A 20,111-nucleotide genomic window follows, 5' to 3' on the forward strand; every position below is an offset into this window, starting at 1 on the left:
TGACTGAACTAAGGAACTAGGAAGGTACAATAAGCCAGAAGGCTGCAGTGCCTGGGGAGTGCAACCCCGCTTCCTAGTATCCTTTTTCACCATACCATAGCATACCATACCTGGCAATCTTCTCGTGGACCTCTTCTAACGACAGCTCAGAAAATGGCCAGGCATCAATCGTACTGAAACATGAGAATTGGACATAGGAAGATTGGGGACGAGTTCTCATTACAGATGAGGTGAGAGTTGGCCTCAAATCCTCAGATGGGCGTAATTTCATATTGAGATGTTTATATACAATTTAATGAGACGTCTAAGTGTCTCTATTTACATTAATAAACCAATTTGAGATGAAACCAGATAACGCTGAGACATTTCAAGAAGTTAACAAAAAATCATAAAACTTTTTAAAAAACTTATAAACCAACAAATAAATAATAAAGGCAACTATTTTAAAAGGACGAAAACGCTTTTATCGACAACATTCGGACTTTAAGGAGAGAAGAAATGGATAGAACTTATGCGTTTTGTTCACTTAATGATCTATTGTCCCCTACTCTTGAGCAAAATATTAATTGTGCGCTTTCTTTGTGGGGTGTTCAGTTCCCATCGTTTTGGTCTGTTTTGTTCGAATTCTTCTTGCTTAAATTCTTGATGCCAGGGATTGATTGCAAATTATAATGGATCATTTAAACTGCCCAAAACGTAACAAGCCTCGTTAAAACAACCTGGTCGCGTGTTATACAATAAAATATCAGTGATAATTAACTAATACTCACTACATAAAAATAAAGATTGAACGAGGCGATTGATTTCCGCTTTCCCACGTCCAGCTTATTGTAACCGAATCAAAACTGAAATTTTTTTAGAAATTCATCTTTCTTTCTAAAGGAAGCGCGAGGAAAATGATTATTCGAAACGGGTCCGGTTTAGGGGCAAAAATTTTTTTCTAAACCCGCACCTTCTCACCCGCATTTTCAAGTCTTTGATCCGTGCCACATGGCGTATGAAATCTAACTTTTTATCAATGGGCTCGTTATATTCATAATGGTATTGCCAGTAAACTAAATATACCAAACAGTTTTTATTTGCCGATAATTGTTTCGCATAAAAATTGCTTAAGTGCAAAACAAATTAACACGTTTTCTGAAAGAGAAGATAGCTGGAAAAAATCCTTTCCTGGAGTTGTGCGAGTTACGGACAAAACAAAAGGCGTTGTCTTTGAAATAAAAGGGTTTATCGTATTATTTCCTAAATTAGTCGTCCCTGAGTCCTGGTCTTTTGCAAAAAGACAAAAGGAAAAATAAGATAAGCACGGTGTTAAATTAATTTACGAGTTTCAACACTTGATAATAATTTAATTCGCCTAAGCGGACCTCGTTCGTTCTTTAATAACTAGTGCTTAATAATAATTAATTAAACTTTGTTAATAAAATCGACTTAATAGGCTAGTTGTCTAGTTCTTATCTGATGGCAATCAGTTCAGCATGAATATGCAAATTTGGTTTCAGTTTTTATAATTTGGTCGATTTTCTATCGTTTTGGCTTGTCAGAGGCGTTTCGACCATTAGACATCTTCAGGGCGTGACATCAAGAGTATAAGTAGGGAGATGTAGGCGCACAATCACACCGCTGAAGACAAAGACGAACCGAAACACACGATAGGCAGAAAACAAAGATCTGTCCTTGACTTCATGGCTAGAAGTAGGAAGGATCGACCTAAACAAAACCATGCATTTTTTCATTTTTGCCGAGTTTTCATGCCTTGAAGGTTAAGATTTTAGTGTATATAAATATTTATAGATGTAAATCCTATACATTTTGAAGAAAATGTCCTAGCTGTAACTGTTTAATCGGGTCCCTCGTAAGGGTTATAAGCAGGGAGAGGCTAAACAGAACGGACCGACTTGTCTTCGGTTGGATGTCTACACCAACTAGTTCTTCAACGACTATGCACAAAAACCCCCTCTGAAAATATCGAGAAGCCAAAAATGTTCTGAAACAAACTAAAGCTTATCATCCCACCGACCTCAAAAGGAATTCTCTCAAATCCAATAAGGATAAATGTACCCACTATAGTACAATACTCCAACGCAAACCAAACTGGTCCAAAATTAAATATATTTTTTATCACAAATAATAGGATTTGGATAATAAAAATTTGTTAATTTTCTATACTAATAACGATCTATCTAATGATGACAGAAATTGAACAATAATTTTTTAATAATTTTTTATTTAGTCGGGGTGATTTGATGTTCGTATCAATTTGACCAGAATGATAGCTAATGACCAAAATACAATTTATTTCGTAAATTTTCATTTATTAACGCGAAAGAATTACCCCTTTAGAATGGATTTGATAAATATATATTTTGTTTACAAACATAATCCACCAAAATGATTAGAAACGACGGAACTACGAACCCATCACCCCGCATGCCTTTGAAGCTCCTCACAATTTATTTCCCACGATTATCGCTGCTGGTCCCACGAACCGGAGTCATTTTTGGCTTGTATTTATGGGATCCCGATATATCGTTTTGTAAAAATAATCTACCATAGTCTGTAACATACATGTAACATAAAAATATTAATTAATGTGGGGAAAGTGAGACAATTCTTTATCTATCAATTAAGCTTCAACGCAGGACACCTTATTTGACATGTAAATAAGTTTCGTATCTGTAAGCGTTAACCCTCTAATTTGCCTACATATCTAGTCTAATATGAAAGGATTTATCAGTGCAAAGGCAATACTGCCCGTCAAGGCGTACAAACTTGAGACAAATTGACACATAGGTGTATTTAAAAAAAACACCAGGCGTTCCACTCTGCCCAATCTCGCACGAAGAGATGGCTTACGTGAAGATGGATCAGCGGGTGTACCTAGTAATGCAACTTGTAGGAGCCTAATAATGCTAATAATTTTTTTTCGAAAGCTTACTCTTTATTTAAACACTTCATGAACTGTACAATCCTAAAGGTACAAACCTAAGCATGCAACGACGTAGCGTATCGCAACATCATTCAGTTTAGACACCACGTTGCATAGGTTGCATCATGGAGTGGCGTCATCTTAGCATTCCTGAACAGAACTGCTTAAACAGTGTTTTTTTTTATTTCCCGTCCAAAAACATTTTTGACAACCTTCCGGCGTAGTACGCACTAGGATTCTTTGAGTCGACTCTTTGAATCTTCGGAGAGTCTCGGCTGCTTCTAACCTGAGTCCGGGCTGCCCCGACTCATTGTTGCGACGAATCTGGTGTGTTGCGGGCTAGCATTTTCGGTCTTTTTTGAATCCCATCCGAGGTGGGATTCTTTGACTCAATGTTGCTCAACATTTGCCAGTGCGGACGTGAATCGGAACAAGCGCTCTTGCTTCATTTGTTTAGTTGACGTTCTAGTGAATGTTTTCTTGAAGATTTTGATACTGTGTGGTATAAAGGTATGTTGTGGAGAACCGAGTTGACTTTACTGTTTATTGAAGACATGCATTCCCATCGGTGTTTGTGGAATGTATCATTCACGGAATAGAGAAATCGGGAATTGAAAAGCCAAACGTTGAACGGTTTAACCCCAAAATTCAATGTTTCCGTCGCTGAAATTGAAAAAAGGCACACTTTAAAAGGACAGTTTTTTAATGCACTTCCGATTGGATGCTCTACGTACAATGCAAACAAGAGCATGGGTCCTGAGAGCTAGTTTCTCCGTCATTTTCTGTACTGAACCTTGGTCTGGACACGGTTCTTTGTCGTAGAGCAGAGTCGGGGCTGCGTAGATTCATTGTTGCGTTGCAGCCCCACAACATGAATAGATTCAAAGAATCTCAGTGCGTACTAGGATTTAGGTGAATAGAGAAAACGCGGTGCATTCGGGATTATATTTTATGAACGGCTAACAAGCACAATCACCTAAAAGTCAACTGCTAGGTCGCACGTATTACGGGATTCCTCAATGTGGGTCAAGACATGCAACAACATAGCGTAACTTAACATCATTCAGTGTCATATTTTGACGCTACATGCAAACGCAACAGCATCGTAACGACTGAGAGGGTCATAGGCCACATCAATCGCAGGTTGAGCAGTAGCGTGGAGTCTTAACATCATGCTTCATAGCAACCTTTTGCCTAGTTAAAATAATCAACAAGTCAAAATCCGTCGGTGACTTAATGGGAGACGCTTTGTTGTTCAGTACGCGTACTGATTGAGTTTTAAATTAAAAATAATTGATTGTCATTTCGTATAGTTTACATAGCAACAAAACTGAACTCATCGTTTCAGTGAGTGAGTTTTTTAGCGGCACTTGAAGGATGTTTAAAGGAGCTGTTGGAATTAGATGGCTTGTGTAGTTGAGCCAGATGTTGCTCTAGCCGATGTCCGTAGCGAGCAAAGGGCTTCGTGTTGCTGGCAACCACCTCGGCTGATGATAATGCAATGGATGCAAGGGTTGACTACTATTGAGGTACTATTGCTGCTTGTAGCTACTGTTTGCGGCTTACTCCATTTTAAGTGATGATGAGATCTAGTCCAGTCTAAATACAGGGTGCGGTAAAACCGCTCAGGTTTCTTGGGAATCGCCAGATCCTCAAAAATTCTAAATGTAGATATCAAAGAGGATTATAAGGTAACCAAGGTTATAAGTTCGATCAGGTCCCGGAAGTACACTTACAACCATTTGTACCCCCGATTTGTCAACGATGATTAGATTTAAACCTGGGCCAGAGGACATCATTCTACTTAAAACCACGGCTACCTCAAAACATTCTGTTTCAGTGAAGATTGTTTTACAACGTACTTGTTATTATTTATATTATTCAGTCTTGGTGAAATGAAAAGTTAGCGTCACGTGCGGGATTCGAACCCACGACCTTCGGCTATATAAATATTGTTCACACACAGACACGTGTTTGTAACGTAACTTATATACGTAGAACCTGATTATAACCACCTGCGGCCATACTACAGTACCTTCCATGATTTTAGATCTCAAATATTTATTTCTAATTCGTTAACCTTTGAAAGTTTCAAGTGGGAACTTTGGTTTTCAATACGATAATTTTAAAGCATAACTCTTTTTTCAGGTTCCGGCATATTTTTGAAGCAAGTCATTGTACCCCGGTATGTGATGATGGGCCAGGACGCTCGTCTCGGTTGCCTGTTCGAACTGCGAGGCGATACACTTTATTCAGTCAAGTGGTACAAATCAGGACAAGAGTTCTACAGAGTTCACCCTCAGGAAGTACCTTCGGTCCAAGTGTTCCCGGTGCCGGGGGTTTACGTCGATGTGAGTTTAGTTATGTCATTACTTGGATGTTTTCTGATTTAATTGACACTTTTGATACGAATTTCGTCCTTTTTTTTTGTTCACCTTGTACAGAGGCTGTGATATAACTTACAAAATGCTAAGTCTATGGTTACTATGGATGCTAAATCTGCCGAGTACGTCAGAAATCCTCGTCAGAACAAGATGGTTACATGTGCGCGTTTTCTGAAAGTCAGAACGTTTCTGCCTCCCAGCAAGATGTACGAACTTAATGAGTTTTATTTTCTTGAAAGTCCGTACATCAAGCTGGGTGGGAAGACAGATCATGTTAACTAATTATTTTCCACAAGAGACGAGAAGGGAGAGTTTCAAACTTATTGCTAGTCCCTTAAAAAATGGATATTAATCCATGTATTTTTAACGGTCATAATTGACCATATTAATTAAAATGAAAGTTGAAAAATGGCAAAAAGCGAGAAAATTCGAACGGTTGTAGGTTGAGATGAGTTGGTTTCCGACGGGATCGAATAGCACGTCAAGTGGCAGAGCAGCGATGTATTGAGCCGAAAGTCGTAGGTTCGAATCCCGCTCGCGGTACTAGCTTTTTCATCTTAACCAAAAACCTTAAATAAAAAGAATTATTCATCAGAATAATTAATACAGTCATTTATGACCACTAACCAAATATGGCTTATTGCTAGGGTTGATTTCTTGAGCAACTTTCTCCCACTTTAGCCGAAAAATATCTCTGTTGTGATATTTTTTGTCGTTCATGTCCCACAAACACCGATTCTCAAAAACAAGACTGTTCAGTTTATCCATGGTGAAATACCAAAATGTCTAAATTGAATGTCAGAACGCACGAAAAAATCAAACTGGTTTGAACGCTCGAATGGTTATGACGACATCGTGCGTGTTCTGACATGCACTTCGCTGCTAAAGTAAACACATTGGACGAAAACATTGGAAAACAAGTTCGGATTAACTCGTCACAGCAAAATTTCGTCAGAATCGCATCCATAATAACCGTAGCAAGTCAGGTGGCACTACAGACTCTACATCGAAAGCTTTGTAACTAATAAAATTAATACTTCTGTATACCTTTGTAACTGAATTTTCAAGGAACGATCTACTTAGTTATTGTAAGCTAAATAGTATCATTGATACAACACCAAATAAAAAACATTAAAACATAAATTTCATATTCGACATATATGTCCATCTATGTCATACAGTCTTAACATCCAAAAGCCATTGGGTGTTGTGTACAAGGCGTCAAATCAATTTACAACACTTTTTTTTACTATTATCAATTAAAATTATGGGCTAGGCCGGGATTCGAACCCAGAACCGTGGCAAATGCGAGTCGGCCTCCGCGGTCCCCACGTCCCTTCAATTTATCCCATCTTAATGGCTCGGTTCGCCCTTTTTTGTAAAATTGTTTTTGAACACCAAAAGGAGTTAAGAGGCAGAATTGTATGCGCGTAAAAGCGTGACTTCAACAATAAAGAGTTGTTTCTGTTTAATTTGAATACCCGTTTTTTTAGAACAAACGAAGTCTTAAGTATGTGTTATTCGCTTAACACGTGTTTTTTGTATACTGTAAAATGTCAACTTTTGAAAACGTGGTTTGCAATTTGTGTCTGGCTGTGATTTGTGAAGTCGTCAATTTATTCTGGTTGAGAATGTACGGCCATTTCATTGTAGCTCTGTCTCGTACGGAGCCGTTTCAGGAGTTCTCATGAGATTTATTCTTCCGCTATAAGGAAGGAATCAATATTAACCAGCACTAAATCCGCTATTTATCTCGTTTCATGCGTTTATTTATTGAAATATATGTAGCGGGTAGAAAATTTGGTCGTGATGCTTGTTCTGCTGGCAAATAATCGTCTGCACCTGGGTTTTATCACTTCACCGCTGCTTTCTTCTCCTACTTTCACCAGCTTTTATTATAGCCAAGCCAGTTGTAATTAAAATAGATTGTTGGTTTGATAAAACATCGCATAATTCGGAATTGGACATCACCTACTCTGATTTTGTAGGGAGACCTGGAACTTATGAATACAGCAAACAGATGATTGGCTATTTCACCCCTCAAACGCTTCACTTTTTACCCGAAGCACACTAACATCACTCAGTCTTAAATAATTTCCTTCCTTTCGTACATACAATTTATTAAATCCCATAAGCTGATGACATTCTGCTGGCTTCGGAACCGAGTGGTGTTGAAGACGATGTTTAATGTGCATTCGAGGAAGAGGGTTTTTTTGTTCCCCAAACACTGCTGTCTTTGGCTTATTGTACCATCCTCATTGGTTTAGTGCAATCCGATCGAATCTTCCATTAAGAAGTATTAGGTCATTGACTGTCATTGTACATCCTTTCCATGGATTTTCTTTGTCTCCTAGGTTATATATCCATTGAACGGTTGCTTCACATTCAAAGATGATATGGGTGGCTGTATCTTCCTCCTCATTGTATAATCTAGAAATCATAACTGAATATGCCCATGTTGTGTGGATGTTTTGATCGGTGCTTCCGGTAGGACTAGGTAAAGTCCTGTCACTCTTGTTAGTTTACCCCTCTTTAATTGTGGGAGTGAGTTTGCCTGGTAAGTCTTGGTAAGGGCTGTTTTATTATATTTTATAAGCTTCTGTGTTCAGCACTTCCAGAATTTTATCTACTTCTCCTCTTTTTGTTAGCCATTCTGCGATGAAGGATTTTATGTTTATTTTTATTATCCCAAGAATAGGTTCAGAGCCTATATATGGTATTGCAAATTCTACTCCGGCCTTTTCTTCATACTGGCTTTTTCGACATAGGATTATAAGCGTGAGACGTTAAACTGGCTAAGTCTAAATTGAGGAATTAAGTTCGGATCAGATTCTTCACAAGTGGAATTTTAAGGTCTTTACTGATCATTTGATTGGTAACGTAGATGGGAGCGTTGAGAATACGGCGGAGTACTTAGACAGGATTGAATTCGTTTAGTGTTGGAGGATTTGGCCGAGCTCAACAGTTCAACTCCGTAAGTTCAAATCGGTCTGATGAGTGTTTTGTAAGCGGTTAGTTGGTTATGTATGTTTAGTGTTGTTTTTGGTCCCAGAAGGTGTCTGAGTCTTTCATATCTATGGTTATGTTCTTGTCGTTTCAATCAGGATGTAGCGGTTGTGGTTCGATGGTTAATGTTCACTGGTGGGTAGGTTTGGGCGTATGACTTGTTGGCTTTTTGTTCGTTCAACCTGATTCGCCCCGGAGTGCACCAGTCGGTAATGAGGTTCAGATGTTTGATTGTTTCTGTGGCTAGGATAGTATTGGAGTGTGGAGATAGGATTGCGGTGTAGTCCGATAGGTTGTGAATTGTATGTTTCGTGTGCAGATATGTCAGCAGTGTAGATGGTGTAGACTGTAGAGGATTGGACCTAGGACATTTCCCGCGGAACGCCAGTTTTGATTGGAGTGATAGGTGAAAAATCAGTGACGATTCTCCCTTTAAACCATTGTTAGTAGAGGAAGGACTTCGAGATAGTAGGCGTGAAGGAGGATAGCTTGTAAACGAGGCCGGGGTGCGACAGTCGAATGCTTCCGTAATGTTATTCCGTATACGGCTGAGCAATTTTCTTTTTATTCGAGTGCCGAGGATATCGTGTCGACAGTCTGAATCACTGCTGAACAGTAGAATGAAGGAGGTCAGAGTACAAATTGATGGTTGGGAATTAAGTTTTCACAGTCGAATATGGGAATTAGTCCTTTAAGGAGGAGACGTTCAAAGATTTCGGATAAAATAGGAAAGAGGCTTGTTGCTCTATAAGAAGATGGGCCACAGGGATATTTGGGCGGTTTTAGTATTGGGATTATTAAAGGTAGTTTTGCACTGGATGAAAAAGGACGTGCGAAATATTGCGTAAATAGTTGTAACGTACACTATTGCTTTTTGGGTAAATTTGAGAGGATTTTAGTGACAATAGGATTGTGGCCTGGAGATTTCCTTTGGGGAAGGCCGAAAATCTGTGACATGGTGTCGGTGGGATGGATAAATTGATACAGCGAGAGGGAGAAGCGAGTCAAGGAATTCAGCGATTCAAGTCAGATCGGGATGGGGAGTAAATACTACGGAAAGGAGGAGCTTGCAGTTTTCTGCGTATGACCTGGCCAAGGTATCGTTCAGACATCTAATTGAAGATACTTGATAGAGTTTGGTAACCTAGTAGTGCTTGCCAGAGGGATGTATTGTCTTGTGTGGATAAGAATTCGAGGTATAACTGGGATGATCGGTATTTGGACATTTGAAAAGTTTCCCATTTACTGGGTTGATAGTTAAGGAAGGTCTGGAAGCTTTATGAACAGTAGTAGTGGCGTTAGTGAAGAACAAAGGAGAGTGGTCTCAGGACAGATCGTATAAAGACTGGATGAAAGGAAAGAAGGAATCTTTACCAGATGTCGCGAAAAAATCCAGCAAGTCGGGACAGCGGTTTTGATCAGTGGGCCAGTAGATCGGTTGATTAGTAAATAAGTCAGTTTAATTGAGCAGAACTAGAACGTTGTTGAGGGGATTGTAATTTGTGGTCCTGCTGCCCCATGCCGGTGTTTGGCGTTAAAGTAGCCCCCGACGTTATTTGGAACCTAGTTGTTGGAAAATAGCATCAAATCGGGGATAATATATGACGTCTGAGTGAGTGCAGTACACTGCTGACAAAATGATAGGAAATTGGGAAGTGAAATAGAAATTGACCTATGTCGGTAAGAGTCGTTGCTTCAGAAAGATGATGGTCATTAGAGATATTATTTTTGACTAGGATTGCCGTCTTTGGGGTCTTTGTCTTGTGTGAGGTGTTTTAAGCAGTGTCCGTTTATGTAAAATTATTGTGTTTCTATTAGCAGTAATGAGTCAATTTTTCTATCGTTTATTAGTGTTTCCAGTTCTGGCTTGTGTTTTAGTAATCCATTCGAATTCCAGAGAAGAACTATGAGGGTCCTCGGAGGGACCAGCGGGAAAGTTTAGGAAGTAATTCGGATACAAGGGTTGTAAGAAGGGATTTGAGTGGGGTAATTAAGGATTTAAAGTCATTTAAGAAGGAAGAGAGATTGGTAATAGGCCAAGCACTCAAGTTCGATCTTAAAGAGAAAAATTATCTGAAAATCGCTTGAACGATCTGAAAAAGCTTTTTATAACTAGGGGAGGAGTACTGAAATTGAATGCCTATAAACTGAACAGTGTTGAAAATAATTGCACTTTGTGTAGTGGGAGTTTGAAAATGTATACCAGTTTTGTCTGAATTCAGCCCCTAAGATATGAGATTCTTGGTGTCCAACAAATCGTACACACTAATCCTTGAATTTGATTAATGGAGCTAATTGGACAGGGTTCCTTAGATAATGCTGCAGAGAAAAATGCTTGTAGCTGAAAAATTAATGAATAAATTTAGGCACTGTTAAGTTATAAGAAAAATATTGAAATGAGTGCATAACCACTAAGCCAAGCAGCCTGTCTTTATTTCAAGGAAAATGTTTATTTATGTGAATCGATTTGTTCCTTTCTTCTGTCTACTCAAAAAGGCCGATGGAGCATTTGATATCCATCCATCACTCTATACATCTAATCTAACTGAGGGTCGAGCACTCTCATACGTTAAAAATTCACGCTAGTACATTCAATTTCGCGATACATTCAACAAAATCTTACATGCAAATATAAAACATACTGCCACTGATTATTCAAAAAATCTCAGTCGCGCCCAAACACAATCCTCTCTATATATAGAGCTAATGATATAACGACACCCCTTAATTACTTGGTACACTTGGAGTAACCGTGGGACCCTCCTAATACGGGACACATACGAGGGGCCCAAAATTAAGTATCCGTTTTGTCAACCTCGGTACGCTCTTCGGCGGTTCATATACGAAACTAAGGATCAAACAACTCATTCACGCAAATAAATACTCTTGCGATATATTTATCACAAATACAATTATTACAGCTCTATTTCTTCAAAACTTTTGGACAAGAGAAGAGACTCGCCATACACTATTTAGTAAGGGTGACTATCTCTACTCGCTCCCTATATAGAGTCAATGATAGAACGATGCCCTTTAATTACGTGGTACATATGGAAGGAACAACACCCAGGGTTTGGCCCACAATTTAGTGACCATGTGTCAATTTCGGTACAATCTTCGGGGGTTCGTATACAAAACTAATAATCACACTACTCATTTACGCTAATAAATACTATAAATCTGGCGATACATTTATTACAAAATCCAATTATTAGTTAGAAATTACAGAAAACATCAGCTGTTAGTTCTACAAATGCGGACAACGGGCCCCAAAGACTCGCTGCCATGACCATGCACAATTCTCGTATAGATTAGCTTATCCTACTCACTCTTTATGTAGAGTCAACGTTAGAATGGCATCCTTTAGTTACGTGATACACTTGGAACAACAATTATATTGTACACATACGCCGGGTTTGGCCTAACATTAAGTGTACGTGTGTCAAACTCGGTTCATTTCACATTCGATAACCTGCGATGGTTGGTTAGCGATGGCTGAAAAACAGCCCTACTTGTTCCATAAATCAGAAAATGGGTCTCACTGCCGAGACCATGCACAATTCCTGTATAGGTCTTTCATCCTAGTTCTCTATAGAGAACCAATACTAGAATGATGCCCTTTAATTAGAGGTACACATGGAGTAACCTTTACATGGGAGACATATGCCGGATTGGCCCTAAATTAAGTGTCCGTGTATCAACACAGTCTTCGGCGATTCAAGTAAATAATGATCACACTACATATTCACGCTAATAAATATTTACTTTTACTTCTCACTTGCAAATTTACTAAAGAATACCCCTCTTTCTTCCAAAAATCGTAACATTGGTCCCACTGCCATGCTCAAGCACAATTCTCGTATCTCACCTAGACGCTCTTTATATGGAACCAATGAATGACAATCATAATTTATTTTGTACACATAAAGCAATTGTGTCAGCCTAGATATTCGCTTAGGTGTATTAGTTGTTGTTGTTAGTTGCGAAGTCGTGATCCGTACAATGCTCCTCCAGGCCTTCCTGTCCTCCACCATCTTCCGGAGTCCGTTTAAGCTCACACCGACTGCTTCAGTGACTCCGACCATCCACCTCATTCTCTGTCGCCCCCTTCTTCTTTTGCCCTCAATCTTACCCAGCATTAGGCTCTTCTCCAGTGAGTCATTTCTTCTCATTTGGTGGCCAAAGTATTTAAGTTTCATTTTCAGGATTTGGCCTTCTAGAGAGCAGTCAGGGTTGATCTCCTCCAGATTAGGAGGAATTTAGGTGTATTAGTAGTACCTAGCAAATATCGAAGTTATAATTTTGGTAAAATTTAATTTCAAGATGATCGGCCTGCAGTTTGGTCGTATCCGATCATTCTGGTCTGCCTCGTCCTTCGCTTTTCGACAAACTCAGTTCGTGGTATGGTTCAGGGCCTACCACTGAAGAAGGCGAAATGTCGAGACGACAGACCAGCGATGATATTCAGACATAAATCTGAAAAATGCCGAATGTTCTTCACTCCGCAGACTTCAAGAGGAAATCGTACACAATATGCACCATCCTATAACAATCATACTGTTAAATTAATCCTTTACTGAAATATGGAAATGAAAATTATAGAAAAGAGGATAACAGCTTTCTTTTTGTGGCCTATCTTGCAGCACTTTTGACAATTAAACTATGATGATACGAACTGTTCTATTGAGAATCGATCGTACATTAAAACTCAGCTTGATATTATCAACCACGGTGTTAAACACAGTAATAAACTATTTAAAGATGATTCTGACCATAAAGTTACATCTATAGCTATAATTTTTTACTATTTAATTGGATATGCGCAGACGATTAATACTAATTGGTTCTTGTACCATTGTTAAATATGGGTTAATTCGCCTCTCCCTGTAAAAGAATTTTTACTTTCAATTAAACCGGCATAGATCAAAGGAGTAATTATAGTGGTCGCTTTATTAGAAAAACAGGCTTAATTCTGCTGAAATAAGTGGCCTCTGAGGAACTGGGCACGGTTCGCCCTTTGGACGGACAGTCAAGGTAAAAACCGTTGTGTTGTTTTCTATATTAAACTAAAGGGTGGATAATCATCTGGCATGCGTGAGTCACCCTACTTCATGCTGGTGGTTTATTTACACGTTGTGAATCAACCCCATTTATAAAAAGCATGACATTCCGATTAGGATCAAAATGCTAAATTAATACCTCACGGAACTGGTGGGGTGCTTTCTCACACCGGGGGTTAACTCATGGTTCGATTCCTATTAATTTTTGTTCATGTAATAAAAATGTATAAGAGACTGAGGGAGAGTCATCGAAATTATACATTAACGCAATCTATACAATTTTTATTATTATCTGATTGATTTCTAACTTAGACAACATTGAATAGTCCAAAATTAAGTCGTTTCCGGTGATTTTGATCCGCCTAACGTTGTTTTTCGCGTGTTAGGCGCGTTTCGGCTTCTCGCCATCTTCATTGATTATCTATCTGCAAAGCCAAATTTAAAATCTATCCAATAATAAAGGAAAACATTTGAAGGTCCCACAGACATTTCCGGCCACCCAAGTCTTCCATGTAGATTAAGCCTCTCCCTGCCGCCATGCACTGATGGCGAAATCCGAAACGCGTCCGGTAGACCAAAATTATCAGCAACTACCAAACTACAAGTCCACCCCGCAGATGTCTATCAAATGAAAATCTTACAATAGTTCAAAAATTAATCGTTTCAAATCATTTTGGCCAGCCTATCCTTGCTATTTATGCCTATTAAATGCGTTTCAGCTTCTCGCCATCTTCAATAGTTATGTATCTGCAAAACTAAATTTAAAAAGTAGCCACAAATAAATGAAAGCAAACACAAATATTTTTGATCACATAAGTCTGATCCATGTAGATTAGTCTCTCCCTTCTTATAACCCTATCGTCATGCACTGAAGATGGTGAAATGCCGAAATCCGTCTGGTAGACAAAAAATGGTTAGCAACTACCTAATTAAAGTTAGATCATCCTGTAAATCTGCATCAGGTGAAAATCTCACAATTGTTCAAAAGTTAATGCATTTCTGATCATTTTGGCTCGCATATGCTTGCTGTTTTTCCTTTTGGTATGATTCGGCTTCTCGCCATCTTCATTTATTATTCATCGGAAAAATGAAATCTACAAAAAATATCTAATAATAAATTAAATTGAAGGTCCCATACACAAATATTTCCGATCACCCACAATCCATTGATTTACCTCTCCCTGCTAATAACCCTATCATCATGCATTGAAAATAATGTCGAAACACGTCTGGTAGACCAAAATGGTCAGCAACTACCAAACTACAGGTTAACCATCCTGCAGATGTGCATCAAGTGAAAATAATTCAAAAGTTACATGCATGGATTATTATTTAAATAGTTTAATTTTTAACATTCCAGCAGCTCCATTTCTATGGACTGTGTTATTGTTGAAACCCTGTGATTTTACTTTTTCCTCTCTTGTGATTCAGGTTTATCATTGCTGTTTAGGACTCTCAGTGTGTTTCACCTTCTTCAGGTTGAGTTTTCGCAATATCCCTCCCTGCTTATATCCTTGATGCCATCGATTTTAGATACATACATTCTTTGAAACTTGCTGAAACCCACATGACCAAAATGATCAAAAAGGGCAGGTTAAAAGTTTTAGATAGCTTGCACAATCTATCAAAGCTTTATAAATATACATTTACATTGTTGCATAATTCCTATTATTTTTGATAAAGTTAACAGATTTTGCCAAAACATTTTTGAGTGTATTCATTTAAGACTGGGCCAATTATTGAGTAATGGTGCAAATTAAGTTTTTTCTTATTGTACTAAGTTCATAACCTCTGAATATTTGTACAGGTTAGATTTGCAGTTTTTATACATTTGACAATTGTATGTGTTGCATATTGTATTATTCCTAAACTCTTTTATTAAGTTAGATATAACAGAATTGTAATTTAATTTATAATATATTTAATCAAGACTGAACTTAGTGGTTTAACTCGACTTGTTGAACATATCATCCAAACAAATACATCATCTAAGGAAAGTTAGTCTAATCACGTTATCTTCCCAATTGAAGGATACTGTCAGAAAGACCAAATATTGATTGATGACCTCAGTTTTAATGGGCAAAGCTCAGAATAGAAAGATTTATTGTTTAGACCTCTCTTTCATCCCCCAATTTTTGGGTCAAACATTGGTCAAATCATTGTCCAAATTTTTATAGGTTTGATTTTAGATTTGATGATGTACAAATACTACGAATACTAAATTTTGTTTTAGCTAAGTAAATCCAATTCGAGTATTGTCACCCTGACACAGACCGATCTGGAATCCTCTGGCCGATACCGTTGCGAGGTATCTGGTGAGGCACCTCACTTTGACACCAAGGCTCACTATAAAGACCTTTCAGTAGTATGTGAGTAATCCATTTTAAAAACTAACAAATATGGTTTTAATTTGATCTGTGTTTGTTCTTCAGCTTTGCCAAAATCTGGACCAGTCATTCAAGGAGCCAAGGACAAATACAGACCAGGGGACAAAATTAGCTTGGTCTGTTCTGCAGGACCTTCCTCGCCTCCTCCTCATCTCAACTGGTACATAAACGGTTTGCATGTAAGTCATAACGTTTAGTCCTACTTATTTATGTTATTCCAATTTCAAAAAATTATTGTGAAAATTAGCAAAAATTGAATTAATTTTGAATTCAATTGCTTATTTGTTTTTTTTTAGGTTAACTCATCATATCTAAGTGGACCTTTTGTCCACGATGAAGGCAATGGGCTGAAACGAGTGGACCTGCTTCTAGAGTACACAGCCGAAGAACGGCATTTTGACAATGGCGAACTAAAAATGAAGTGCACCTCATCCATCGACACGCTATACTGGAATTCAAGAGAGACTGGGCCACACATTGACCTCCGAGACCCTCTTGAACCGAGGAAGCATCAATCTAGACTTCCTCGAATTATGGGTAATTTCACCACACAAACCACCGATATTGTATCACCAAATTCTTTTTACACCTTCAACTTATGTTTGTTAGCACAGATGTTTGTTCACTAGCTGTGACTCCATTTGTCCTAGGGTTTTCATTTTGTCTGTCAGTTGTTTTTCAAGTTACACTTTACAAAGTTTATTTACTATTTGTTATAGGATCACTGGGTTATAATCTAACAAATGTAAAATGGTGAAACCTGAGCAATATGATGTATTCTTGTAATTACTGATTACTGATTTATATAAGCTCAAGTCTGTACATGCATGTGTATACAGAGTTGAACCTATCACTTATTGCTGCCCTCTGGCAACTCCAACTTTTTTAATTTGCAATAAATTACCAGCAGGCCTCAAGAATCACCCGCCTCGGGTGCTGGCAGTTGGGGATAGGTTTTATCCCAAGAGGTTGAGCTCCAGGAGCTATCAACAATTAGGCCGTTTCATCCCCCAATGCAATCTGCTCTAAATCCAAGCCCATTCATACTCTCACTCACTCGTAAATACATTATTTCCTATTCACGATTTACTCAGTTAGGGTAAACAAGTACTCAATATTCCTTCATCACCCTTTACACCTATTACATCTAACCTAATTGAGGCTCGATGGGGTACTCAATATGCTGCTATCAGCCTTCTCCCAATACACATTAACTCTCAACACACCCTAGGGACCCAAAACAATCAGTCTTGTACACAATAAAACAGCCCTGTTTCCTCCCAAATTAGGAACAATTCCTTGCTGCCATGCTCCAACATGATTCTCATATCGGCTGCATTCCTATGCACTCTTTGTATTGAGCCAAGCAATTGCACTCTTCAATAAGGTGGAACATACTGAGCAACAACTAATTAAGGTTTTTAGTTGAGATAAAAAAGTCAATGGCACGAGCGGGATTTGAACCCACGATCTTCGGCTAGATACGCCGTTGCTGTACCACTTGAGCTATCATGACCTCGATCCACTCAGAAACCAACTTCCTATCTCAACCCCACCTTTTGAGTTTCCCCTACTTTTTGTCATTTTTCAAATATCATGTCACCGAGAATCCAATCCGATTACACGACATTTGAAAAAAGGCAAAAAGGACCTTAATTGGGTGAGAATGACCTGTCTTCTATGAGTCAGGTCCTCCAAGGGCCACCTGTTGACAATGCTCTTGATTCACAAGAACATCTCTGCTGAGCTGGCCCACTAGCATTGAAACATTATTTTAAGCATGTTTATTTATTGCATATTTGGTGTTAAGGGACTGGAGTGTAGTGGTTAAGTCTGGAGGTTAGGATGTCCTGGCTTTAACCACCTCGTCCACCTTTCATTACCCTCACAGACAACAACAATCACTGTTTTGCTAAGACCCTTTATGTATACTTATAATACTGTATAATAATGTCTTTTCCCTGGTTTCAGGTTCAAATGCAGGGAGTAAACATCAGATCGAATACATTCTTCTGACATTTCTTCTTTTAATCTCAGTCTAAAATGGATTTTAATTGTATTAGTCTAATTTATACCAAAGATTCAAACTACAATTTATAAAGGAGTATTTTATAATTAATCATTTTGATAATAGTATCGCCCTCTTATGTATTTATTGTGATATATTTTTAAGGATTAATATTTGATATGTAATAATAACAATCGTTATGTCAATATATGATTTTATATATAATCACTTTATATCATGTAATTCTTGACTAAATATAATTAAAGCTAACAATTTTTTTGTGAATTTTTAGTCATTAGTTTATAAGAGAATATTGTGATATTTTATCTATGTAAATAAATACAAATCAAAAGTTTTTGTTATTTGTGTACATTTTTGTGGTCCTTATAAGAATATGACATCAATATTTATTCACAGTAGTCCAAATGACTTAACAATGTCAGAAATGATGAATGGATTCATTATTATTTTGTGCCATCATGATCATGATGAATTCAAATATCGTGAAACCAGACCAAGATGTTGTCACTGTTTTGGTTCGAAAAGGTGGGGCTTATTATTTTTAAATAAAAATTAATACATTGTTTTTCAACAGAAATGGTAACAGTGGGGTGAAGATGCAGATTGACATTTTATAAATGATGATTCACTCACAGAATTATTATTTCACAGAATTGTTATCTGAAGATTTATAATAAGTAAAAAAATGTTTTAATTTGATAGGTTAAAAGTTTCTTTAAAAAAAATTTAAATCTTGATTGAAATAGCTGTTTAAATACAACTACATGTTGTCTAATTTTCTGGGTTATGTCAGTGTTGTTTTAAAATATTAAAGCTTATTTATTTAAATTTTACCATTGATTAAAATATTAAAATAACATTTTTCTACATCCCATAAATAATTTAAATCATAATTTATTGATTCCTGTGTTGAGGAAAAATTCCGAAAGCGTTGCAAGCCAACTTCTTTTAACTACGAATAATAGGTGCTGGTACTTCTTAAATTTATGCTTGATTCAAACTGATAACTGATTTATATAAGCTCAAATCTGCACATGCATGTATATACAGCATACATCTCTAACCAGCCATTTGGATTTTAGATGAAGAACTTCTTAAACTTCCATAAGGTCTTCCACGGAGTTGGTCGTACTGCCAGGAGAAAACTTTACATAGCCACGGACAATATGCACATACTTTCGTTATAAGTCTCTTTCTGTGACTAATATTAACCTGATTGATATTCAGTGCAGCTTGGGCAGAAGAATGACCGAGTTTGAGCTCATAAATAAACACTAATCTAATTTCTCGTGTAAACTGAAAGTAAAATGTGAATATCTACTTGGAAAGAAAACAAATGACTATTAAAAAGTGAACAAGTGTTTTATTACAGATTTTCATTATTTTGCTGGGAAATCGTAAATTCTCTATCTTTAATCAACTATTATGTGTATAATTTAACACAAAATCATCTTGTGAGTTTTCCTTTTGTGGTCTGCAGAGTGACGAACTTGTAGCTTGGTCATTTTCAATTGTTGTGAGGCATCAAGGATATAAGCAGGGAGAGGGAGGCACACAAATGTACGTGTTTCACCACCTTCAGTGTGCTCCTAGCTTTCCATGATCATGCTCTTTCGTTGTCAGTCAAATTGTAGATAGATGTGGTGGGAGCTGGCTTTTTATTACTTCTGACATACCAGAGATTGATAACTTCTTTATCCATCGAGTGTCATGGTGGGTAAAGCTTTCTTTCATTACTGAAGATGGCGAATTGCTGAAATGCCTGTGACAGAACGCCCCCAGCAAGATTTGCTGGCCAAAATGACCGGTAAGGACAAATACAGTTCCCCTACATACCTCACAAGGAATTCTCAAGAATTTAATTATTAAACTCCACCTTAATAATTACAGTGAAAAAAGTAAAGATTATTATTGAAATCACAATGAGAAATAAAATATAATTCTACCATATCACAATAAACATTTATACCAGTGAAATTAAAGTATAAGAAGGTACTTCATGACATCAAGGATATAAGCAGGGAGAGGCGCTTGAACAAGCCCCCTACTGAAGACGGTTAGAAGACAAAATACGCCACAACAGTGAAGATAAGTAGACAAAAATGGTCAAACAACCAACATTGTAGATATTGGACAGTAAGCATTAAATTGTAAGGCATCAAGGGTATAAGCAAGGACAGGCGCGCACACAATCAAATGATAATATATAGAAGCCAAAATGCGTCTGACAGACCAAGTTAGGACAAATAGAACAAAATGATCGGAAACTACCATGCTACATTATTGATTTGGGACAATATATAACCACTGCAGCAA

General features: G+C 37.6%; 1 protein-coding gene across 1 annotated transcript in view; it reads left to right on the plus strand.

Annotated features, from left to right (window-relative positions):
* Positions 1 to 18,056, plus strand: part of LOC106670281 — a 65,563-nt gene extending 47,507 nt beyond the window's left edge. The window contains exons 2-6 of the mRNA XM_014400467.2: positions 5,078 to 5,280; positions 15,613 to 15,748; positions 15,812 to 15,945; positions 16,063 to 16,303; positions 17,738 to 18,056. Coding sequence (XP_014255953.1) covers positions 5,078 to 5,280; positions 15,613 to 15,748; positions 15,812 to 15,945; positions 16,063 to 16,303; positions 17,738 to 17,808 — 785 coding nt within the window. The 3' untranslated portion in view covers positions 17,809 to 18,056. The remainder of the gene's footprint in view (positions 1 to 5,077; positions 5,281 to 15,612; positions 15,749 to 15,811; positions 15,946 to 16,062; positions 16,304 to 17,737) is intronic.
* The last annotated feature ends 2,055 nt before the right edge of the window (positions 18,057 to 20,111 follow it).

Source organism: Cimex lectularius, unplaced genomic scaffold (assembly GCF_000648675.2).
Source record: "Cimex lectularius strain Harlan isolate CLEC.00 unplaced genomic scaffold, Clec_2.1 scaffold94, whole genome shotgun sequence".
Taxonomy (NCBI): domain Eukaryota; kingdom Metazoa; phylum Arthropoda; class Insecta; order Hemiptera; family Cimicidae; genus Cimex; species Cimex lectularius.